This window comes from Amyelois transitella, chromosome 2 (assembly GCF_032362555.1).
Source record: "Amyelois transitella isolate CPQ chromosome 2, ilAmyTran1.1, whole genome shotgun sequence".
In the NCBI taxonomy this organism is placed as follows: Eukaryota; Metazoa; Arthropoda; class Insecta; order Lepidoptera; family Pyralidae; genus Amyelois; species Amyelois transitella.
Genome location: NC_083505.1, coordinates 10,891,383 through 10,916,339, shown reverse-complemented (window position 1 = coordinate 10,916,339; position 24,957 = coordinate 10,891,383). Strand labels below are relative to the sequence as shown.

At 37.8% G+C, this 24,957-nt stretch overlaps 2 protein-coding genes across 2 annotated transcripts; one reads left to right on the top strand and one right to left on the bottom strand.

The window, feature by feature from the left end:
* Positions 1–320: 320 nt before the first annotated feature.
* Positions 321–16,951, top strand: LOC106128991 (probable histone-lysine N-methyltransferase CG1716). The gene is made up of 19 exons (XM_060946200.1): positions 321–618; positions 785–2,535; positions 2,682–2,810; positions 3,697–3,996; positions 4,397–4,484; positions 5,017–5,169; positions 5,447–5,667; positions 6,243–6,382; positions 6,927–7,057; positions 7,372–7,673; positions 8,292–8,445; positions 9,235–9,338; positions 9,907–10,006; positions 10,329–10,680; positions 11,201–11,308; positions 12,271–12,374; positions 12,841–12,981; positions 13,567–13,857; positions 14,144–16,951. Exons 2-19 carry the CDS (start codon positions 812–814, stop codon positions 14,300–14,302), a joined length of 4,701 nt encoding a protein of 1,566 aa, XP_060802183.1. The 5' UTR covers positions 321–618; positions 785–811; the 3' UTR covers positions 14,303–16,951.
* LOC106143605 (outer dynein arm-docking complex subunit 4) lies at positions 16,714–19,178 on the bottom strand. Its single transcript, XM_013345734.2, has 4 exons — positions 19,053–19,178; positions 18,120–18,617; positions 17,753–18,013; positions 16,714–17,570 (listed from the first exon to the last, which is right to left on the bottom strand). The coding sequence occupies exons 1-4, from the start codon at positions 19,176–19,178 to the stop codon at positions 17,292–17,294; spliced, it is 1,164 nt and encodes a 387-aa protein (XP_013201188.1). The 3' UTR covers positions 16,714–17,291.
* Positions 19,179–24,957: the final 5,779 nt, after the last annotated feature.

Sequence of the window (24,957 nt, the reverse complement as noted above, 5' to 3'; positions counted from 1 at the left end):
ACCGTTTTTTGGTGGTGTCACTACGTTTGTACAAAATTTGTCCACCAATCCTGAAACTGCGCTGTACGTAGTGTTTATTGTTCCTATTTTTACTACGCTTTTATTTGTAGTAGGTACAATAATTTTAATAGATTCATAAAGCCATTTTGGAATGGATATACTAGGCGTCACTCTATAAGGTGACAGTGTTTGAATAAAATCACGTTAAAAATATCATTAAATAAAAAATAGTTTATAATATTATGCAATCGACTCGGTTGGATTGGATTTGGTTTTGTTGGTTTTTCTAATTTGACTGTAGGCAACACTAGACCAAGCAAAGCAAGATGAAAATGAAATAGATAAAAAAATTGGTGGGATGATGAAGGGATCAAACGAAACGGCGAATTCATTTTTATTTGATAATTGCAAATAATGCAGTTCTTGCTCCATCAAACGCGTTGTTTTAATAATTTAAAATAATTCTTCATGCTTTTATTTCTATAATCTTGCAGAAGAAAATCAAGTTGCTTGTTTGCTGTCAGATTGAATACCTATCACAAGTATTTTTGATGGTCAGCCAACCGGTGGTAACGCTGTGGAAAGTCTGAATTATGCTGAAAGTTATAATAAAACAAAGTGAGTATAATAAACACGTAAGTCATTGAATAATAAAAGAGTTGGTTATTTAGTTGATATCCATGTGGCATTGACAGAAACAAGAAACAATAACGATCGAAAGAGGTCACTGTCTAGTCCCCCACCCGTGTCGACCATGATTATTTTATTGTCTGGTGCATTTTAGGTTGATTGCGGATGAATAGTGGAAGCAATGGCAAAGCGTAAGAAGGCTGCAGTGAATCCAGCTGCATCGCGGCGGACAAGTCGCCGTAATAAGCAGCCAACCGATGATAGCGCCTCCGCGTCCACGGCCAGCGAATCCCCCGCCTCCGAACTACCACCGACAGACTCGTCTCAACCACTTCAAAATACAACTTCTTTAGAACCAACAACTTCCAATCCTGATATTACACAAATAGATCCACAGTCAAGTTCAAATGCCACAAAATCTCTTCAAACACCAATAGTGGCCTTACATAAGAAATTCGGCAAATATCGCCTGTTTAATAGTGATGAAACACTGACTAAAAAATATGAGGTTGGCAGTGACAGTGAAACCAACAGCAGTCTTGAAGTAAGGGTTGTTGACCCCTGTGCCAGCTCAGAGTCCGACTCCAATGCTGCAGAGAGTCAGTCAGATACAAATAGCAGAGCTTGCATTAGTCCTATGATTAGTTCTATAAGTTTAACCCAAAGTCAATGCAGTTCAAGAGATATTTCACCTGTACCAGTGATGCCTAAAAGTCCACAGGTTGTTCCTTTAATTGAAACTGTGGAGTCTGATGACAAAATGTGTTTAGACACAATAACTTCCTTTGTGCCTATTCCACCAGACTTGGGTATGACACCATCCACTGATCCAATAATTAGTGAAAATTGTGAAGAGATTCCTATTCCTGTTAGTGAAAATAATCCTCCTGAGGATATGAATCAATCTGAACAAGTTGAATATGGTGGGGATGACGATGAAGTCATTACCATAGTGCAAATAGTAGAAGATGACAACCCTGAGTTATATTACAGAATTAATATTGACAGTCCAAAAGAACAGACAAGTCATCAAACAGATAATTATGTTAACGAGAAACATGATGAATATGTGCAAAAACATTTTGAGAAACTCAATATTGTCTCATCAGAAGAATCTATGGTTTCCCCCATGCAATATTGTGAATCTCTTTGCACTCCACCTGTTTGTATCACTCCAGACCTACAGTTCCCTAAAGAGAACATAAATGAACATTTAGTAAGACCTGATCCTAGTTTAACACCGAGTTCTACACTATCAGATGACAGTAACTCTTCAAGAATAACTGAAGTGAATCAGAATAATTCCAATGATTCTGCAGAATCATCACCAACTGGAGTGAGGAGATCTAGTCGTATTAAAACTATAAGCAATTTGAAACAAAAGACCAAAGGCTATGGTCTGGTGAAGACACCATTAAAGAAAGCTTTGATAACACAGACAAAGCTAAAACTGGAGGAGATTGGTTCAGATAGTCAAGATAAGTCTTCTGATACTACTTTGAGTAATGCCCCGGTTTCACCATCTTTTCCTGTACCTTCAGATATGCCTGTGAAGGTCAAGTCACGGTGGAGAAGGTCTAGTGAGCTAGAGATGGGTGCAGGTTCACCGGCTAATTCTCCATTGGCTAGTCCAAGTTTGCCACAGCGTTTACCAACCGTAGCTGAATCTCAGAATCTTGAAGAGGAGCAAACTTTTCCTATAAGCAAAGAGGCTTATGATAGAATAATTGATGAGAGGATGAAACAATATGAACATTTAGAAGAGAATGACTATTTATGTGAACGTATGATAAGCAAAGAGACTAAGAAGATGATCTGTGACTGCTTTATGACCAAAGAGGAATTGGAGCGGGGTGAATTAGCTTGCGGAGATGACTGTCTTAATAGACTGCTTATGATTGAATGGTAAGACACTTTAATCTGCTTCTTTGTTGTTCCATATGTTAGTTCAAATTAGTTGTCCTTTTGAATTTTGTGAAATTTAGCAATTGTAACATTTGTTTTCACATATGGTAAGGTAAAATGTTTAAAAAAACTTATTTATTTTGCAGTAACTCACGTTGTCCTGTGGGCGACAGATGTACAAATAGGAGGTTCCAAAAGAGAGAGAATGCCGCCTTGAAAGTATTCTACGCTGATAAGAAAGGATGCGGTGTAGAAGCAGAATTGGATATACCATCGTAAGTATGACGATTATGAGCATTACTCACTCAATATAAAATGCGATTGAAAATTTTTGTTACAGTAAATATGATAGTAGTATAGTTTATTGCTCATGCGAAGTAATTTTATATACTTATGTTGGCTAAAAGAATTGCACCCGCCTTTTGTACTATATTTTAGTTATTTACAAAATGTACAAGATATAAATAATAAGTAAATAAAATAATATAATGCCAAATCTGAGCTCTGTATTTACCGTCTAATCTAAGTTTTTTTAACACAGAGGTCTAAAGTCTACAGTTCTTGGTTGTAAAATGATATATTGACTATATTGCTTCATTCTATCAGCATTGACAAATAATGCCTATTATTAACACTTGCCTTGAAAATCCACAAGTTGTATGTATCGGGAAGAGAGATGCAGACAGTGAATTCCAATCACCAGTTAGTTATTTAGTTCTTAAGCTGCTTTGCGTCTTTATAGATCTTAAATCTCTTCTGAACTAGAAAAATATTTACTTTTCATATCCACCAATTTCACTTGGTTTGTTAGTATCCACTTATCTATATTTGAAGAAATCTCACAATACTGAAATCACTTCTGTGGACCACCTGATTCCTCAAAGGATGTTGTTATTCACTCCTTCTGTAAACCACTTGTTTGGCCAATAACACATGTGCTTAAAATACCTACATATAGTCCCTTGCGGGGTACACAGAACCAACAGCCTTGAAAAAACTGATAGGCCCCATTCAATTTTATAAATTAATGAGACAGTTGAGATTCTATTACTGACTGGGTGGTCCTATTACTTTTTCTGTTGGTACTGTTGGTGGTGCGGTGGTTGGTGGGAACCACACGGCACCAACAGATTTGATTAACATACAAACAAATGCTTACAGGGGCGAATTTCTAATGGAATACGTTGGCGAGGTGCTAGACTACGATCAGTTCTACAAACGGGCCCAGGCTTACTCCGACGAGAACAATCTTCACCATTACTTCATGTCCCTAAAAGGGGACACAGTAATCGATGCGACGACAAAAGGGAACATATCGAGGTTCATCAACCACTCGTGCGATCCTAACGCCGAGACGCAGAAGTGGACTGTCAACGGAGAGTTGAGGATCGGATTCTTCAGCAAACGGGATATTGTTGCCGGAGAGGAGATTACGTTTGATTACCAGTTCCAAAGATTTGGGTGAGTTTTGTTATTTTAATAATCATACATGCAAAGTTGCGTTTTTAATTAGAATAAAAAAGTTATTAGCAGTAAAATATTTTGAATCAGTCCTGAATTGTATAACATAAAATGATAAATATTAGTACTGGTTATGAATTATGACTTAAGCGAATAGGTGCCATGCGTGAAATACATCTTAAGAAGAACAAAATTATTAAATTGACGCTAATACAAGCACATAAATTGTTTATTCTTCTTTTAATTATTTTGAAGATTTCAGACTTCATTCCTGTATGGATTACAGGAAAGACACAATGACCAAATATTTGTATATCTGTGAAAAACGAGTACAATGTGCATTCCAGCGCCCAGCGCAGTAAAACTGGGGTGTTGATGTGTTGTTTCCGTGGTTCCGCAGAAAGGTGGCGCAGCGCTGCTACTGCGGCGCGCACAACTGCCGCGGCTGGATCGGCGCCGAGCCGGACTCCGACGACGAGTATGATGAGGTACATTTTTAAATTTCGTTTGAGTAAGTGGAAGATACGTGTGATTTGAGTATAATTTATGAGTTCTTAGTACAGACACTTTAAGGTCGTTTGATTCTGATTAAGTAGGTATTTTTCTTCGTCATGGCCTTATAGTGATTAAATGAGTGATATAGTATTACAATGATATATCTTTTCACATAACGTTTTTATAATAAATTAAATAAACTTAGTCATACATAGCAAAAGTAGTATGCAGGGATCGTGGCAAGTGGAAAGATGTAGTCCCTGTCTACCCCTCAGGAAAAGGCGTGATTTAAGTATGTATTTGTGTAAGTATGTGTGATTAATAACCTTCTATTCACCGGATTGCCTTATCTAAGAGAATTTTGACAGAACAAAGACTGTTTTTCAGGAGTAAGTAAAACAGGTCATTACACGAAGCGAATCCCGTCTGAACTTCGTAACTCTGTTATAGCATTGAACCAAAATAGGTTATTTAGACGATTTACTTATTCAATGCCTATAGTAAATATTCAATATTGTTTAACAGGAAGATGAAGATGTTTCGACATCGAAGAGTGGCGCCGACGAGTCGTCAGCGGCAGAATCGGGAGACGCGAAACTCCAAGAAACCCCGCGACCCAGGAGACCCAAGCGGGAACGCAAGTACAAGCCCAAGACTGACCTGGTGCAAGATGCTGATGTGAGTTCTTTTTAGAAGCTTATTAGGTGGAAAGAAAAGAATCTGGTTTATTACTACCTTTAGATATTGTTACAAACCGGAAGACTTCTATGTTCTGTTCGAATGTCGCCTGGTTCTTGTTGTGAACTTTTTGAGTTTTAAACTTTGTCCAAAAGACATTTGAATCCAATAAAAAGTCACCATGTGTTTAATCAGAAATAACATTTGCAGGTGCACTTTAAAAACATGTACAAGTGTATAATGATGCCTACTAATAAAATAACTTGTTTTCCCTTAGATCGAAGAAGAACTGGAGCTTCTTGGTCGAACTGGTGTCAAGAATCAAAGCCACACCCTTCGTTTATCGCGAACTGTGGTCAGAGCGAAGAGTCGGAAAGCTCAAGTGGCTTTACTGCGGCTACTACGCGACGCCGACCTGCCTTGCCGAAGATTGTTCTTGGACTATCGCGGATTGCGGTTATTGGCTCCTTGGTGTAATGATGCACCACTTGACTTTAGGTGAGCGATTGTTTTTATTCATATATGGAATGAATGAATGAATGAAAAAAAAAAAAGAGTTGGGTCGTAAGCTCAAGTAGAGCTCTACTGCGGTTACAACATTACACTGATCTGTCTTGCCGAAGACTGTTCTGTAATATTAGTTCCTTGTTGTATGCACCACTTGACTTCAGTTAAATTAATGAATATAATAAATAACTTCAGAAAAGAGATTGTATGAAGAGAGTTATGAATGGGGATGAAGCGAAGGAAGTATGCATAGATCGTGGCAAGAAGAAAGATATAGTCTCTGCCTAACCACCGGGAAAAGGCGTGATTTTATGTATGTAGGTATGTATGTAGTTCAGGAAAAGGTTTTTAAATTATGAGAGTTTGACAGAGTGGATCTACTATGGTTGCCGTCCTTTCTTGTAGAAGCCTGTTTTAGGACTATGGTGGACTCGGGTTATTGACTTATATTGGCCTGTTGTTGATCTATCCAGACCAAAGTTAGCCAAATCAGCATGATTTCTTGTATTTGGTTCCCTTTATAACCGCATATTGACTGTCAATTAATACGAGATTTTTATTTGCAGGCTAGAGATGCTGCAGACAGTGGACCGGCTCCCCATCACCAACAAGACGATGGTGCAGGAGAGCCGCTTCTTCACCATCGTGGAGCGGTGGCTGAGCGCTGCGGACCAACAGGAACACGGGTTCATTGACGAGGCTACAGGTAAGATAACTTATATATAATATTATTCACATATTAATACTACATATATACATAGTCACGTATATATCCCTTGCAGGGTAGACAAAGCTAAGTTTTGAAAGGACTGAAAGGCCACATTCAGTTGTATGGCTTAATGATGTAATGAGATACAAACTAATAATTCTGCCTGGCTTAAGTCGCGGTTGCATCCTCCCCACTCTGGAGAGGGGGCCGGGGTATGCCTTTGACCATGAATCTGAAATACAAATGACTATAGTGTAGTATTCACAAATTAATACTATACCCGCTACTTTAGACTAGGACCACTCCATTATTTTAACACGGATATCGTAAAAGGCGCTTTAGGGTGCACATTCATCCAGGTCTGGAAGCAAGAAAAAACATAAAGTCAATCAAGGAAGGGGTTGAACTTTGGCTTCTTCTTTTGGGTGATGCGATGGGCTGACAAAATGTCACTATTTGAATCTCATTGTGCCTTACAGCTGAATGTGGCAGTTTAGTTTTTTTTTATTAACAAAAATGCTTTAAATATGTATTTTTCCAGGTCTTCCAGTTGATCTACCAAACAGTGGTAATCAAGAGACGGCCTCACCTGATAAGAAAGACGTTGCGGCGATGAATGACAAACTGAAGAATTATTGCAATCAGTTATTGGAAAGATGGGCCAGTTTGAAGGTGAGACTTGAACCAGTTTATAAAATGACATTATTTAAAATATTACTTTCATGTGTTTTTGCGTAAGACAAAAAATGTTTTTTTTTCCCAAGAAAATGCCTTAGTTACTACTGCTAGCCGAATAGCTTGATTTTATCGTTGACCTCTAATAAAGTAAGGATAAAAGATCAGGTTTAGTGGGACAGTCAAATTAAACTTAAAATATACAAGGAAAAAGTCAACAGTCTTCACTTCGTTTTTGTCCCATATAAATAAACTAATGAGCAAAAACATGTGTACATTGCAGTGAAATTGTTTCAACATTTCTCTTACAGGAAGTGTTCAAAATTCCAAAGAAAGAGCGTATACAGCAAATGAAGGAGCACGAGAGGCAGGCGAACGTGGAGCGGAGAGCGGCGGATTCTACCGAGGTGCGGGACAAGGACCGCGGCCGGGACAGGGACCGCCGCGACGAGCGGGACAGAGACAGGGACGAGAAGCGCGAGCGGGACAGAGACAGGGACAGGGACAGAGACAGGGATAGGTATAGGGAGCGCGAGCGTGACAAGGAGCGCGATAGAGACGACAGGGACAGGAGGAAGCGCAGGAGCAGTCCGGAGGGCAGGCGGAGTATAAGGTTTGTAATTTATTAAGAGTTTTTATTTTAAAGAATTATGAATGTGGATGTAGCGAAAGATTAAGTATACAGTGATCTTGTTAAGTGACAACAATGTAGTTTCGGTTCACTCCTCCGGGAAAAAAACGCGATTCTATGTTATTTTATGTTTGGTGCTTTGTAACGCTAGTATTTGATGTCGGGAAGGGAATAAACTCTTTCAACGGATTTGACCTAAGCAGAGTCATGATGGAGATCAGACCTGCAACAAGTTTTAGATTCTGATAATTACTTGCCTAGCGGGAGGTCGCAACTCACACAGTCTTCTAGAGGAAGAGTAATCTAGTCAAGGAAACATGATTTCGTTCTTGTCGTAGGCATCTTCATTTCGCGATCTGTTGTTAGGAAGTCCTCCTGGCTTTAATCACGGTTGCATCCTCGCCACTCTGGAGAGGAGACAGGGGGTGCGGACGAAGGGGTATGCCTTTGACCATGGCTCCTGGATTGGGCGAGTCAGGTTTTTACACGAAACGACTCCTCTAGTTGCCTGAAATGTGCTGGTTTCCTCACGATGTTTTCTCTCACCGTAGAACTGTTTGGTATATTAACGGGTTATACTTGAATAATTATGTTTTGTAGACTGAACGAGCGCGTGCTAGCATCAGTTCCGCCGATGAGCAAGGAGGAGCGGCGGCGCGCGTTCGCGGAGGCGGCGGCGGCGGCCGAGCGCGAGCGGCGGCGCCCGCGCGAGCCCTGGCAGCCGCCGCAGTACTGGCCGCACGACGCCTACCAGGTACTATACCCGCACTGATCTGGCCACTAATCCCCCATTCCCCACACTCCTTCACCTCAGTCACCCACCACTAACTACCCTCTTACTCCCCCAACCCCATTACCATACATCCTTTGCCTCATACCAGGTAACTGATCTCCAACAATTCAGGTACCACACAGTCATCACCCATAGCTATCTTCCTGTTAGTGTCGTCGAATCATGAGACCATTGTGCTGCTCTAGCGTTCTCTAATAGAGTACTCAGCGATAACACACAACCACAAAAGTAACTATACTCAAGACAGTTACATAAGAAAGGAAAAAGCAAAGACAAGCGCGACCGCTGGCGCTCGCGCAGTCATTGGCAAATGCCGCAGTACTGGCCGCACGACGCCTATCGGCGGGTGACTATACCTTCTCCAACCTGGGCACTAACCTCTCCGACTTCCACGTTCCTGGCTCTACCAATTTTACAGATTTGAGAAGAATAATGAGACTGTTGCTCTAATGTTTGCTTTCACAAAGGCCGCGTTTCAACTGCAACAAAACTTCCGCAAGCAGCTAGCAAGAGAAGACCCTGTACAATGACGAAAGATTAATTTTTATTACTAGCAAGCTGCTGTCGGACTTTTCTTGCGTAAGTTTTCTTGCAGGTGAAAATAAACGCGAAACGCTTATATGCTTCTCTTATTACGGTAAAATTATTTTGGATTACACTATTATGAAATTCTTAGATTAGGTAAAGTTGAGATTTTGTATGATGTAGGTAATTGTGAAATTTGTAATTTTTGTTTTGCAATTGTTCCAGCAAATGTTCCCGGGCGGCGTGGGCGGCGTGGGCGCGCCGGCCGACTGGCGCGAGCTGCCGTACTGCGCGCCCTACGCGCCGCCCTACTGCGTGCCGCACCACAAGTACGCCTTTTTCTTTCTTTCTTTTCTATATTATGGTCATGGTTTGAAGAGACACGAAGTTACAAAATTGGACGGTATACAATCTGAAAGGAGAAGGTTAACAAATGTGCAAACACAAAAAGACAAACACAACAAGTAGGGATTGTTAGTAAAAGAGAAGACAAGTTAATGATTATAATGTGTAGTGAGTGTGTAAGGTATAAAAATTATGCAAAACAAGGCATATACCTAATAAGAGATTTCGGAAGTAGGACCTACTTACCTGGCGTAGGGGATACCGTGATCAAGTACGCCTTTATTGTTACTATCATATGGCGGGGTCGGTGGGCGACTAGGTTTCTAACGATGCTGTCATTAAGCCAGATGGACGTGGCCCTTTTTGTGTTGTCAAGTCTGTTGGCTCTGTCTACCCCGCAATGGATTTAGACGTATATGTATTCTTTTCTAAAGAGGCCAGATTTCGATGATGGTTATAATTGAACAAAGGATTTTCCCAAGAAAAGCTCAACTGTGTGAAGAACCTGCCTTATTTTGATGCATTTTAGTAAATGATTATGTTTCTCCACAGCATGATGGGTATGAGCGGTTTCGGCATGCCAGGGTTCATGTTTGGACAACAAATGCCCGGATTCCCGCCCACGCAGCCGCCCGTGCCTGATGCCATGCAGGTATGAACAATAATAATAACCGTTTTATGTGTTCTCGTCATGTTAAACATTTGACTTTATGTAAGTACTTGTTTGAATGAGTGTAAAAATCTAGAAAATCTATGTTATGTGTGTGTATGTTATAAATTATGCACGAAGTTTTGTCTCTGAATATAGAGTTAAAAGTGCTTATTCAAATGCTTTAAGAACAAAGTGGCACTCGACAAAGATATTTGTAGATAAGTTTAAATTTTTTTCACTCTTGTTTTTACAAACTTGCTGCTGAAAATCTTAACAATATCGCTACAAAAATGCCGTTTTAAATTTACAAACTTTATTTTAGGTTCCCGGGGGTTTACCGATCGGACAGACTCCAGACATGGCGGGCATGATACCCAACATGTCGAACATGCCCAACATGGCCAATATGCCCAACATGGCCAATATGCCCAACATGGCCAACATGCCGCACATGGCCAGTATGCCGACCATGGCCAACATGCCCTCAATGCCCGGCATGCCAGGCCAGACCATGCCCACGGCTCTACCGCAGCCGGCGGACAGTAAAGCGGAGCCGCTGTTGCCGTCAATGTGGCGCAGCGCGCTGGACGGCGGCGGGCGGCGGTACTACTACCACGTGAAGCTGCGCCAGCCGCAGTGGGCGCCGCCCACCCCGCCGCCCCCGCCCAGTCCAGGTAATCAATAAGAAGAAACAAAAATTGTTTTCCGTGTGGTTCTCGACATTTTAAGAACCACTCCCGTATCTATCCCAAGGATGTTGTAAAAGGGATAGGCTTATATAATTTAGGATGCATCTTGTAGGTGATGGGCTGGCGACATGCCACTATTTGAAGCTCAATTTTATCATTAAGCCAAACAGCTGAATATTTCCTTACAGTCTTTTCAAAACTGTTAGCTTTGTCTACCTTGCCAAGGATATAGACATGTCTATATCTATTAAACAAAAATGAAAATTGTAACGATGTCATTTAAAATAACCAGGTCATATAATTTTTCCATTTAAACAATAATTTTGCACGAATAATAAATATTGTGTTTACTTAACGATACTTTCTAGTCTTCAATGACGTTTGACTCTTCGTAATTTAAAAAGTAGAGATGAATCACTTTTACTTCGTTATACATAATGTTATCTACTTAGTAAGAAAGACCGTACCGGAACTTAATTTAGATTTTTTTTCTTTTCTTGTACAGATGACAGTTCAGAGGAGGAGGAAGAGGAACAGCAGGTGAACCCGGTCGACGCGGCGGTGATGAACCGGAAGGGCAAGATGGTTGAAGGAGTCAACGGAATCTATGAAGGTTGGTACCACTTTTCTTTACTGAAATGTGACATTTAATACTGAAAAAAAAAAAAACAAATGATCAAATATGTTTCCTCTCACGATGTTTTCCCTCAGTGTAAGAGCATCGGTTTGCGTTCAAACTGATGTACATAATCAGATTATTGTTTAAAAGAATATGCCGGGATAAAATAAAATAACTACGCGTTGGTAAAAAAACTATAATATAAAAACTTAAAACATACATATCGTGAATTATTCTAATTCATGACAATCATTGTGAAACAAATTTACAAAAGAAGATCACTATTTTTCTTCACTTAAATATTAACTTTTTTTCTAAGTGGTCCATGAGCTATACAATTTTAAACAATTTTTACAATTACCTTAACGTTCAACAACCGACCCTTTTATAGTTGAGTTGCTATACTACGAGTTCATTATGTAGCGTAATGGCTTTTAAACTTGACGTGTTTGCAACTTGGACGTTTTTAGATTTATTTTAATTTATTTAAACTTTATGCACGTAAAATGTATAACAGGTGGAGGCAACTTGATGCCACAAGGCATTCTCTGCCAGTCAAACCTTTGGACCAAACTGAGATGAATGTACGGGTGGTGCGATAACTGTAAAAGAAATAATAATATGAATATGAATAATTGGTTACTTAATACACTTACATATAATAGTTTACATACATAAGTATGATTATAGATATATATTCCAAATAAAATAAAGATATATAATTATACTGCGTAAATTTGATGATTGTGTAGAGTTTAAGAAAATCTACTGGCGAAAAAGTAGTTTATTTATTCATGTAATTATGAGAAATCTACTGAGTGCCCTCAGATTCAGGAAGAGATGTAGTGTAATATTTTGTAACTTGTAAGTTTTGACATTACTTTTATGAGATTTGAACATTTTGCAACCATATTATATTCGCAACTTGAACTATTTTGTTCTTTCTTATTTTGCAGTGATCAAAGAAGACACCCACAACGGGCTGATACCGGACCACGCGCTGGTGAGCGTCAAGCCCAGGAAACGGCGGCCCGGACTCGTCTCTGAAAGACCTATCAGTGTGAGTTTTAATACTGTTTTATTAACATACATACGTATAATCACGTCTATATCCTTAGCGGGGTAGACAGAGTCAACAGTTATGAAAAGACTGAAAGGCCACGTTGAACTGTTTGGCTTAATGATATAATTGAGATTTAAATAGTGACAGGTTGTTAGCCCATCGCCTAAAAGAAGAATACCAAGTTTATTATTTCTGGAGTATGGAGATGGAGTAGTCCTATTCTTTTTCTATTGGTAGTTTCTGTCTATCCCTCCGAGAGAAGGATAATTTTAAGTACACCACCATAATTTTGTATTAACATACCAGTAAATGTTACTACTTTGTTAACTTGATATGGCGAATTAACCAGTTTTATGCGCGTCACGGGTATCAAGAAAAAAGCTTTGTAAAAAACATAAATAACACAAGATACGTCAATATAAAATAAAAATTTTTAAGACACTGATTGCTTTTTTTTTCACAGCCACGAACGGAGGAGGACAAATTGGCGGGAAGACTGGAAGTAAAGCGGTACAAGCAGACTAAGGAGAAGTTGCGGCGGCGGCGGGAGCGGCTCCTGCACAAGATGAGATTGGCTGCTAGCAAGCACGAGAACGACCTCAAGGTGGGCGCTTAATTTTGCCATTACAGTAGAATAGAATAGATATATTTTCAAAATTGGATACAAGGTATCACTTATTGACGTCACATAACTTAAATCTAATTATAACTACTACCGCTTCCAAAGCGCATGTGTAGAAGAAGTAAAACTCCATCTGCCTTTTGTTCTACATCTCTACGCCTCGAACCTTCACAAAGTGTAGATGCGCATAATACATACATACCATCACGCCAGTTTCCCATTGGGGTAGGCAGAGACTATGGAATTCCACTTGCTACGATCGTTACTGACCTCTCCCATACGCATAATGCTGTTTTTTTCTCATCTTTGAGTGTGGCTTTTACTTTACATTAGAACACTTTGAGCCTACATTTAAATAAGTGTTATTGTTAAAATCTCTTTATCATATACCAGTGGACTTTCAGTCTTCTAAAGGCTCTGTCTACCCAGTAAGCGATAAAGAAATGTCATGTATTATAAACAATGGTTCACATAAGGTAGTACAATCGTTACTGGAATTTAGGTAAAATAATTCAATATCGATCGTAATCGCGATCAGTGCTAACTCCCGACTGATTGTTTTCACAGCTGGTCGACCTGGTGGACTCTGACAGTGATTCCGAAGACGATTCCGACGACGACAAACCAAGAATGGTGGAAAAATCCCCGGATATTACTACGAGTCCGGTTGTAGCCGCGCCTGCGCCTGCGCCCGCGCTGACCGCAGCAGAGCTGGAGGAGCTGTCCCGCCGGAAGAAGGAGCAGTTCCGCAGCAGCATGGCGCGCGTCATGGTGGCGCACCTCAACCCCTACCGCCACGCGGACGCGCCCGCCGGCCGGATCACGAGCACGGCGGACTTCAAGCATTTAGCTAGGAAGGTGAGGGTTTGTCCCATATATATTTATTATTGAAAAGATTGTTTGAGGCGAGTTAAGCAAATTATTATCACTTTGCCACAGTTATTTACAGTTCATTTGGTCTTTTCTCGTGGTTGATTAACTTCTATCTCTCTTAGGTCGTTTTTATGGACTTCGTTGTACGCTATAGGCGTTCAAAGACCGCGGCGTCCTGTGACCTAAAATACTCTTTTTCATTATCAATTTTTTGTTACCTGATATCCTACAAAAAAAAAAAACAAAATTAAAATAACATGCTTTTTTTCAGCTAACCCACTTCGTGATGCTGAAAGAACTGAAGCACTGTCAGTCTGTAGAAGAACTAGTTGTCACTGACTCAGTCCGGTCGAAAGCCAAGATGTTCGTCAAGAAATACATGGCCAAATTTGGACCTGTCTACAAGAGGCCTCCAGAGGAAGCCGATTAGCATGAAATGAGGCACCTTTCCCCACCAAAATGACATTTAGTGAAGTGATTTTAGGCGGTTTTAGTGAAAGTGAAAAACCTGTGAAATTTGCAGCCATTTAAGTCTTCAAATACCACCTTGAAGCAAGATGCTTTGTCTCTGTCTGATCAAAAAGTAGTGGCTAGGCTAGTGGACAATAACGTCTTAAAAGGAGAAGTATACTAGTAAGACCTCTAGACTTTCCAAAACCTGGGTGTAAAATCATTAACTGTTGGGTTAACAAGTGGGGTAGAAAATAATTTTAGTCCCGGAAAATATCAAAAGTTACTACTAGTTATGTAATTTGACACTAAAATCCCACCAATGAGGCGTGGGTGTGGGTACTTGTGACAGAATAAGTGCGAATGTGCAGTGATAAAATTATTTGCAGTCAACAGATGTAGGTTACATACTAAATGTCTGCAAAGGATTGAATCATTCAAATTGGTCAAATTTGATGATGATTAAGTAGAATCTGTCGGTCTTGAACATCATGTTTCGCTTGTTCATTCTAGTGTTTCGTCAGTGAACTGAAATTGGAGATATATATTTTCATAGGTTTTGAAGTGTTTGAGATATGGATCGGCGAATGTTTCAGTAAGAAGTTTTAGAATGCGGTGATCTTAAAAAAAATTTTTTTTCCTCCTAATAAACGGTATAACTGTGTTCGTTTTTTCATGAAATATTTATATTTTAAATATTAATTAATTCCTGAAGAAACTATAATGTTTAAATTTTTTTAGAACAACTTCACATTATGATGGATATATTTTATTGAAAAACATTGATATATAAATGTAATGGTCAGATTTTCAATGAACATTAAAACATTTTAAGTTATAAAACCCATTTGTAAATATTAGAGAATAAGTAAAGTATTACTAAGTTTAGTTAAGATGTCCCTCATTTAGTTTTAATGCATTGTATAATAGCTTTTTGAATTGATTAAGGTATATTTCAAAATTGTGTTGATTCCAAGTGAATATAAACAATTTATGTATGATCTCTGGGCTTGACTGGGGGTTAAGAGAAGATTAACTGGCCAGGTGTATTTTTTTTAAAGAAAGTTACTACCATTTTTCCTTTTCTTTTGTATCGATGTTATTCGTTTACATAATGAACATTTATATTAGAATATAAATTAATTTACTACACACAGTTTAAAATCTTATTAAATACATTGGATTTCAATATTTTTCAGTGAGTTCTGCCGTATAATACTTTCATCAATCTCACCATCTCTCGCCTTGTTTTTTTTGCAATGTTTTAACAATAAGTACCTATATATATTTAATATGCCTGGCCATTATTCTTCAATGTGTAAGGAAAGAGGTTAGCTCGAATATGGACTACAACGTTTTGAAGTACACAGTATTATTATAGTTGCAAATTTATCTAGGTTTTTTTTTCAAAAGATAAAGATGACATTATGATTTTATTTCTGAATATTAAGAAAATATTAGGTTTTTTTTTATTAAATGCTATACTTACCGAAATTATTTTTGCAAACTACAAAAATCAATGTACAAAAGCTTTTTTTATATTATTAGTTCATATTAATGAATTTCAAACAGATTATGATCTAAAATTTAACATAAACGTTTGACGTTGAATTGGTCACGGATGATTCCAGGAAAAATTTTATATGGTTCTAGTGATTCATATACATAATCATTTATTTGAATATTTTATTATGAATGTAGTGATGTTTGTGGCAATGTTGCATCAATACATAATATGCAATATGAATCAGCCTGATTGGCAGCCACTGTGTGGCATGAACTTAGTGTAAGCTATTAGTATTGTAAACAATGACTTACTATTTAGTAGCAAAGACTTCACTGATTGAATATAAGCGAGTACTGACATTATTTATATGTTAATTGGCAATTGTATGAACTATTAGGTAAGCCTAAATTGCTGGTGTATAAGGTGTTGTGAAAAGCGTGCTGAAGAAAGTTACCGTAATGACAGCTTGGTAGACGAAAATTATTATTTAAATCTTTAGTTTATAGCCAAATACAAGAGAAGTTTAGGGTATTTATGATTCCTAGTAAACTGTTGACTTAATTTGCTTAATTACCTTATATTTGATATAGCTTGCGCCACTCTTATGAATAAAGTATACGATAGATTAATAGAAATGCGATTATACTGGAATGTAGCCTGTATGCTTGCGTTTCTAAATTGTAATTGTGTGTTGTAATGTCTAGTTGGATCAATGTAGACATAATTAGAAACCATTGCACAAGACATTTTCATACACCAAAGCACCATGTTATCGGTGAATACAAAGCCGACATAAAAATTGGCCTCATTCATATGATATTTTTATTTAGAAAAATCAATGATTTTAGATTGTTGGTTGTCAAATAATTGTTTTTTTTGTGGACCTGGAACTATAGTCTAATTGTTATAAAAACCTTTTCTGGACACCTATACATCAGGAACTTACGTGAAAGTTGAACCAGTCCATAGACTGAAAGAGTTTTAACTGTAAATTTTGTATATAAGGCGTGTGAGACGCAGATCTATTCGCGTTGTTAGAGAGGATATGTTTATTTTGAAGCGAGAGCCCGCGATGTGAGAGTTTGAAGCCGATGGAACAAATAAAACGTTATTTCTTTTAAACTCTACTTTTATTTTCAAACTTCATATTTATCTAACCCATGTTACCTATATGAAGAACTGTCACTGAGATATAACTTAGGATGACTATTATTTGGTCAAGTTTTCATAATAACACATTTATTAATCAAAGCTTACAATACTAAATAACCGGTCGGTCCAATCCATAATAGGTAGGTACCTTTATAAAAAAAATCATTTATGTTCAGTTAAAAAAAAATCCTTCAAAGAAGACTGTAATAAGTGCTAAGGTAAAAACAAATGTTCCTCCCACGTACGACTCCATTGCGAATATAAGAACAATTCTGCAGGCAGTAAGAAGCCACCAAAACCCAACTCCAGTTTAAAATTGAGTTTTAGTGGTTTGCTGCTGTCTCCAGAATTCCTCTCTATTCTCCAGAAACCTGATAGCTTCCTCTGCTTGTTTGGTCACTATATCGTTCTTTTTATCGGCTATAGCTAGATCTGGATTTTTGAGGAGGTTTTCGAGGTATATCTTGTCGGACATCAGCGGGCCCAGGGGAGGCCGCGAGGGTTTTGATGTGGAACGCTTGGTTGGAGGCTTCTTGGAAACTTTTTTCGTTTCTGGCTTTACGGAGCCGATCGTGTTTTCTATAGCTTCCTGAAATAAAATAGTATAGGCCTCAATACATAAAAGTAGACTGCAATATAATTAGAAGTTTAGTTTTGCCGTAGTATCTTATTTGCAGGAAAGAAAACAGTTACAGGTACTCTCCTTGACAATGCCGAAGACAGATTTCAATTTGCAAGTAAGTCTTGCAAATAAATTGAAATGAAACGTACCTGTGCCTTTTGTACGCCAAGTCTGAAATGGCTCAAATCGGGTCTAGCCTTCAACCCCCTATGAAAGTGGACGAGGCTCAACTCGAACTCTCCGCAGTAGTACAGCGCTTCGGCTTTCTGCAGCAAGGCCTTGGCATGCTTTGGATCGAGCTTCAAAGCTGTTTCAGCATCCGCTAGGGCTAAACGTGGTTCTCCTAGCAAAAGGTAGCATTTGCTACGAGCTACGTATGCGGCCTTTTCCTCTGGAGCCAATTCTATAGCCTGAAACAAAAGACTATTTTAAATTCGTTTGGAACACGTTATGAAAAAATCTTTATCAGACTGGAGTAAAGAACTTTTTAGTTCATGATTGTTACAGAATCTCTACCTTATCCACGAAAGAGACAGCAGTACGGTACCGTTCCCTCATCATCTCTGCTCTCGACATCGCCAGCAGAGTGCCAGCATCGGCTTCCTCTGGTAGAGAAAGAGCACTGCTCCTCTCTGCCTTGTCTTTCATGTTCAACGACAGCTTTATATCCTTAGAACCCATCACCACGGCAGCGGCACGATCTTTGTCAGTATATACTTCCTCTTCACGCCGCCTTCTCTCCCGTTTTGGTTTGTGTTCTTTCTTTTTCTTCGGCTTAATTGACGTCTTCCTTTCCATCCCCGAATGTTTGATCTCTTCATCATCACCGTTCCCATTTTTGTCAGCAGATGTTGGAGCTCTTTTGCTGATGGACTCTTTTTGGACGGGCGTTTCATCTTCTTCGTCGCCATCGCCGACCCTGACGAAACTTTGCAGGAATTCTGCATCTTTGGTCGGTCCGAGGATGGACCGTGCTTGGGCTGTAGCGTTGTCCATTGTCCTCACAATGGACAACTGACTGTGACTCGAGTGTGATGTGTGTTACGTAAGTGTGTGAAGAGGCGATATTATTGACGCCTCAGCTGTCGTCGTCATGGCGACTGGGAGTGTTTTAGCACTCTCTTGCCACTTGCCGTCACACTAGTCGTGTATGTGAAGAGTTGGAATACGCACGACTTCCGAGATCACGCAACAAATTGACTCGCCTTTATGTAGTAGGAGATGGGTTTATTTGGATGGAGATTAGAAAGGACACATCGCAGCCTCCTGGCATATCATTAACTTCGAATTAGTTTATATGAACCCAGACTATATGATCTTAGATTGTTGCTAGTACTAAGTTTAAAATATGGCCTTATTACAAATTAATGATCATCAGGCCTATATGCCATATTCTATATATCAGGTTTATCTACCTGCTATATAGAATATGGCATATTGATTACCTACCTTATGAAGGGCGTTGAGGGCTCTGTCGTAGTTGCCGTTCTGGAAATGACCCACTGATTCATCCCTATGTTTCTTGGCCTCCACTGGGTTGCTTATGGGCCCTTCAGGTTCCTTGTTACGACCCATCCTTTATTAAAAGAAATATAAAAAATAAATAAACCTTCAAACACACAGATTTTTTAGCAAACATTGTTTGCGAATAAACAAAGCTTTAGTACTTGTAGAAAAGTAAAAAAATATAGCGCTGAAACTAAATAATTTCATCAGTCAGCTGTCCGGCAAACCAGGCTTTCAAACCTTGAGGCCATTGGCTCTGTGTACCCGTTAACTGACAAAGACGTGATATGTGTATAATTTTTATAAATAGTATAATATAATACACCGGCTGTGAAAATAAAAATAACGATTATCTAAGTGATATAATTTCGCCAAAAGGTAAATATAAATTACTTATATCATGGTAGGCAGGGCTCGGTTACATAAACATTATCTTGACAACATTATGGATTGTGTAAATGTTAGCCGACATCATTTGTTACCAAAACAAACCTTATTTCGAACGATCTGGTAACCAAAGTGGTTGCGTATTGTAATAAATCATGTTATTTTGCTATTGTTTACAAGGTCCACGCAAATTTAGTATAAATTCAAATGCCTACAACATATTTTATGTGTAACTTCTGTAGGTATATCGGCAATACTGAATTACATATTTTTTATACAAATACAAATAAGTATTCCTTATTGTGGATCACAGGTAAACATTGCAATAATTATTATATGAGCGCGTAGACATTTGTTAAGGTATGCGGTCGGATTTAAACTCCACAATCTTTTCTGTGTAACTTTCATTCGCTTAAATGTTTCAACTGAATATAATGTTACTAAGATTTACACTATCTGATTCCGGCCTTCTTCCTTGAAATTACCCAAATGGGGAAACGCCTTCAACATCAATGACAAAGAAGAAAAGACATACCTACTTAGGTTTTTAATCTTTTTCTCTTTGAATTTAAAGGGTCTCTTTAAGTATTCCGACTGAATAAGGTAGATATTTAGCTGATAAGGGCTTGCATAATATAACAGGAAAAATATTTTGCCCAACTTCAATGATCAGATAATTTTAACGGGCGCCGCGCCGGCCCTGCCGTGAGGAAGCACAATTATTCCTTGGCATCGTCTATCTGTGTCATCGGCCGGTTGGCAGTAATTTGTTTCGATTTGCTATCTTCGATTGAGGATCACAACCCGTGAATCACGGACATCAACTGACTAAATCACATAATTAAAGCCTCGAACAAAAAGCGAGGTCTACAAGTTTGAAAATTGGGACTACGCGGGTCATGTTAGACTCGTTAAGATTTTTTGGCGACCAAGCGATGTCTTGCAAAAGAAAGTTATGTAATGAGCGTGAAGTCCTATTTTCAGATGCACTTTTCATAAACTTAATAATTCGATATTAGAGCCGAATTTAAATTTTTTTTAAAAGGCATTTGCTTTTAAACGATGAATAATATACACCATGACCACACGCAAACCACTCTGCCAAAATGAAATATAGGTAAATTGACCCGTCATTGTAATACCTTTATTATAGATACTTAAAGTAGTATCGTAACTAAATACCTATATACCAAGGCAAAATGAACAAAGCTTACCGTTCGCAACCGCAAGAGGCGCGCCGTAACTCTGGCATCGGTTACCAAGCTCATTATCGTGGAATTTATTCATGCAAGCTGAAATATCACGATCCACCGTAATGCAGGAAAAACTCCACTGCATCGATGTTCTACTTGTTAAAACCGCGTTCCTTGGCAGTTATGTCATTAGTTATGATTTAGAGGGTTATTTTTTAATTTAATTATTGTGGTTGATACATATAGAAGAACGGTAGATAAAAATAGTTTTAAAATATTTTTCAGAAAATTTATATAGGTGAGGATTCGTTATTAAAGAAAGTTAAATGTTGGTAAGGATAGAGCATCATCAAAGCTATTTGCTATTTTAATAAGTAAACTGATGTTCATAAATCTATTTTTCAATGTACCTACTCAGTCTTGTAAATTTCCCTGTTTCAACTAGGATTTACTGTACAGAACATTAAGGTACGTTGATTTAACGTTGCTGCAATTTACGTGGTTCTTTACTACCCAATTATGTTAATTTAATCAAAAATATAAGTTTATTAAAAAAAAAAATTAATATATACTGGACAGATTGCACAGATTGAGTTTGCCCCGAAGTAAGTTCGAGACTTCTGTTACGAGATAAAAACTCAACAATACTATATTTTATAATAAATACTTATATTGATATACATTCAAGACCCAGGCCAATCAGAAAAAGATCGTTTCTCATAATGTCGCAGACAAGCGCACTACCGCTGCGTTTGTGGTCAGCAATCAGTGTGTTTAAACTTCCTGAGTATTTGTAAGATTACTTCGTAAGTTAGGTAACGAAGTAGTCAAGCTTTTGAGCTTATGAACAATTTATAGCACATAAAGCTGATTGAATATTTCCGATACGAATGAATGATGTCCCGTTGTTGTACGAGTTTTTGTGGTCACGCGAACTTGCGATGTCGTGACTTCACCGCGACTAATGAAATTAGGGACTGCCAGGTACTTATTCCAAACAAAACTTATTTAATGCTTTTACTTGCTTGGTGAACAATGTCAAGGTAGGTTATTAACTAAGACAGACCTTAAATTAATAATACTTAATCATAACAAAAAAGAAAACAATCTACTTAATACATACACATAATTACGTCTTTATCCCTTGCGGATTAGACAGAGCCTTGAAAAGACTGATTGGCCACGTTCAGCTGTTTGGTTTAATGGTAGAATTGAGATTCAAATAGTGACAGGTGGATAGCGTAAAAGAAGAATCCCAAGTTTATAAGCTCTTCCCTTCATTGATTTTTATAATCTACTTTTTAATACGATCTCTTTAAAATAAATTTCGTAACGTTTTCAGCTTCGTTTGGACAGTCAAAATTGAGTGCCTGTACATTAAATATTTTTCTAACAAACTAATAGAGGCTGATTGAAGAGACATAACAGAAAACAAAAAAAATCAATTGTTGGATTTTTTTTCTGCCTGTCTGGTACGTTATGACTTCAAAAATACTCAATGGATTTGAACGCAGTTTTATAAAGGTAGATTACATATAATTAGGAGCATTGTTTTGTCAAAATCGGTTAAGGTAAAAAGAAGTTATCGTCAATTAAAAATTTACTTCAAGCACTGCTTCCAAACTTTTAAACAGAGTTGGATGGGGTATTTTTTGTTTGACATCGAGGCAATGTAATGACTCATAACATTGGCACAGCAATAGGATACTATAAACGTCTATTATAAAAAATATAAAATAATATCTATATAATAAAATAAATTTGTATAGTTCTGGATAATTGTAGTGTCCAAAACTTACGCAAAAAGCTTTCAACACGCGCGCGGAGTCGTGAGCTAATTATTTATATGTAAGTTAACTAAAGTTTTGGAATACATTTTTAAACATTTAAGTTAACTTACATGTCTCGTCTTTATCCTATACGGGGTAAGCAAACCCCCAGTCAAGAGATTCGAAGGAGCGTTTAATGGGATGGCTTAATGATGCATTTGAGTTTATCACTTACCTGATTGTTTGTCCACAAAATCCTTTATCCACAAAATACCTAGTCTTTTAATACCTATTCACTAAAGGCGAATCACGTCATTACACAGCTTCTCATCAGCCCAGTACAATATCGCTATCTTTAATTTTAATTATTTTAATTTATAAGGTAATTATAAAGATATCGGATGAGCCGATCGGCGGTTGGTTCGAGCGGGGTAGCATTACGACTGAGCAACTGTTGATCGGGCTTCCCGTAAAAGGGGTTGTTTACATAGCACGACATAGTCTAATTCATATTTTATGACATAAGACTAACACTATTATTGTGCCCGTTTGTAATTTGTGGCATAAGATTTTTTATAATTACTACACACTGTAGGTGTACCTACTGTGCACATGTCCGTAAGTTTCATTCGACCCTTTTTTGATTTCCCCTTGAAACTTTGTTTTTTATTACTACCTAATAAAGTCAAACAAAAATGTAATTGCAGAGGCTGATTCTGATGAAATTTCGATGGAAACGATAAATGACGACTAAAAGAAGTTGTATTACTAGAAATTTTGTTACTTCGAAGCTTTTAATAATTTGTTTAATTTTTTAACAATCCTTTTAGATTTTTGTAAATGTAATATTTTTTTCAATATTTTAGTAAGTAACTTCCTAGGTTAGTATAATTTGCTTTGTTTTAGACACCTTTTTTTTATTAAAACGCCTTACCTACGTCTACCCTTCCCTACTTTAGTATAAGAATTTCAGGAGGTTTAAAGCAAATAAAAGAGAAATTATTCATGAAAAGTTGGCTCGTATTTTCGCTACATTACGCCGGGTTACGCTCGCTTAAAGGCAAACAATGATTAACGTCACGCGAGGCAAATGATAGCTGTAATCGGCTTCACAAAATTTTTCTGCCTATAAAAAAAGCAATGAAAATGTTTAGGGAGCTTGAAAATTATACTTTGTATACAAAGTAACATTACGGTTCATCAGAATATGACGTGGTGAAGTGGTTACCGCAAACTTCGCAAAGACGTAATGATCTTATGTTTTGTTATTTTATACACGAGTGTCCAAAGCTAATGTTGTGAGCTTATTTATTGCCTTACTAGCTGTTGTCCGCGTTTTTGTACGCGTGGGAGGTTCTTGCCTTGTACCTACTATATATCAGGTGTTCTAGTTAGGTACCATGAATTGAATCCTAGATATTGTATTTAAGGTTTAATTACTAAAAAGTACCTAGTTGAATGAATTTTGAAGGTTAAAAAAGACAATAAAACCAACTTTCATAAGTAAATTTTTTTTTCGGTCCCTGGTTACAGCATAAACATCTGTTAAAGGTGCAAATTATAGGAACACGGAAAAAAATTAGAGAACAGTTGACCACAGAGCATTATCCGCCAGAAACCTGGGCGCTTGCAGCCTCTTTTTAATTTTATGCTGGTGACTGTTGTCGATTAAAATTGTGGTTCTACTTCCCCATGAAACGAACGAAACTACATTAATTATATTCGGTATCGAGATCGCGTGCAACAAACTTGACGATAATAAACTTACAATTTGTAATGGACGACTATTTTAATTTCTTCCTTGTGTTAGTACCTATTTAGTTTTTTTTAAAATCGATTCTTGTAGGTCCAACCGTTTAGTAGAAAATGTTTTTACACTTTTTTCCGTAACACAAAATCTTATGAAGATTAGGACGGGACGGGATGGGATGTCATAAAGACACAGGTACTTGCGGAGTTACGCCTTGGCAGTAGCGCAACCCGCTCACTCAGAAAATCACGAAGCCACAGCAAACATCGATTGTTGGACAAGACACTGGGATGACACAACTATACTAAACTTGTGCATGTGCATATCAGCTGGTCGACTAGGAATACGTGAATAAACACAGTTTGTTTTGAATACAATCACGGTATGCTCGTGTCAGTAATTAGAAGACCATTAGAAATCGGACAATAGGGTAGATACTTATAAGGTACGATTAAGTATTTCAAATAATTTATGGGCAAATTTAAAAAAGATAATGAATAAGGCATCAGTTGATTAGTATATGTATATGTTTATGTAATTCTGCACATTTTGTTGTATTGATTACATCGAAAATGCATGATATAATTATTTGAGATCAATAAACATTTATTTAGACATAAACATTATAAATGTACGATACGTATATATTTTTTTAAAATATTGCTCATTTGAGCATTTTTGTAATTATTATCTATCGACTAGTATACAAAATACGGCTTAAAGCCTACATTGCACATAGGTGCATAATA

Bases quoted from the DNA above. Each gene is read 5' to 3' on its own strand.
- LOC106128991 (XM_060946200.1), top strand. From the start codon at position 812: ATGGCAAAGCGTAAGAAGGCTGCAGTGAATCCAGCTGCATCGCGGCGG. The intron at 2,536-2,681 runs GTAAGACACTTT...TTTATTTTGCAG, and splicing joins AGACTGCTTATGATTGAATG to TAACTCACGTTGTCCTGTGG. The intron at 4,485-5,016 runs GTACATTTTTAA...ATTGTTTAACAG, and splicing joins CCGACGACGAGTATGATGAG to GAAGATGAAGATGTTTCGAC.
- LOC106143605 (XM_013345734.2), bottom strand. From the start codon at position 19,178: ATGGGTCGTAACAAGGAACCTGAAGGGCCCATAAGCAACCCAGTGGAG. The intron at 18,618-19,052 runs GTAGGTAATCAA...AGTCACAGTCAG, and splicing joins CCCTCAACGCCCTTCATAAG to TTGTCCATTGTGAGGACAAT. The intron at 17,571-17,752 runs GTACGTTTCATT...ATTTTATTTCAG, and splicing joins TTGGCGTACAAAAGGCACAG to GAAGCTATAGAAAACACGAT.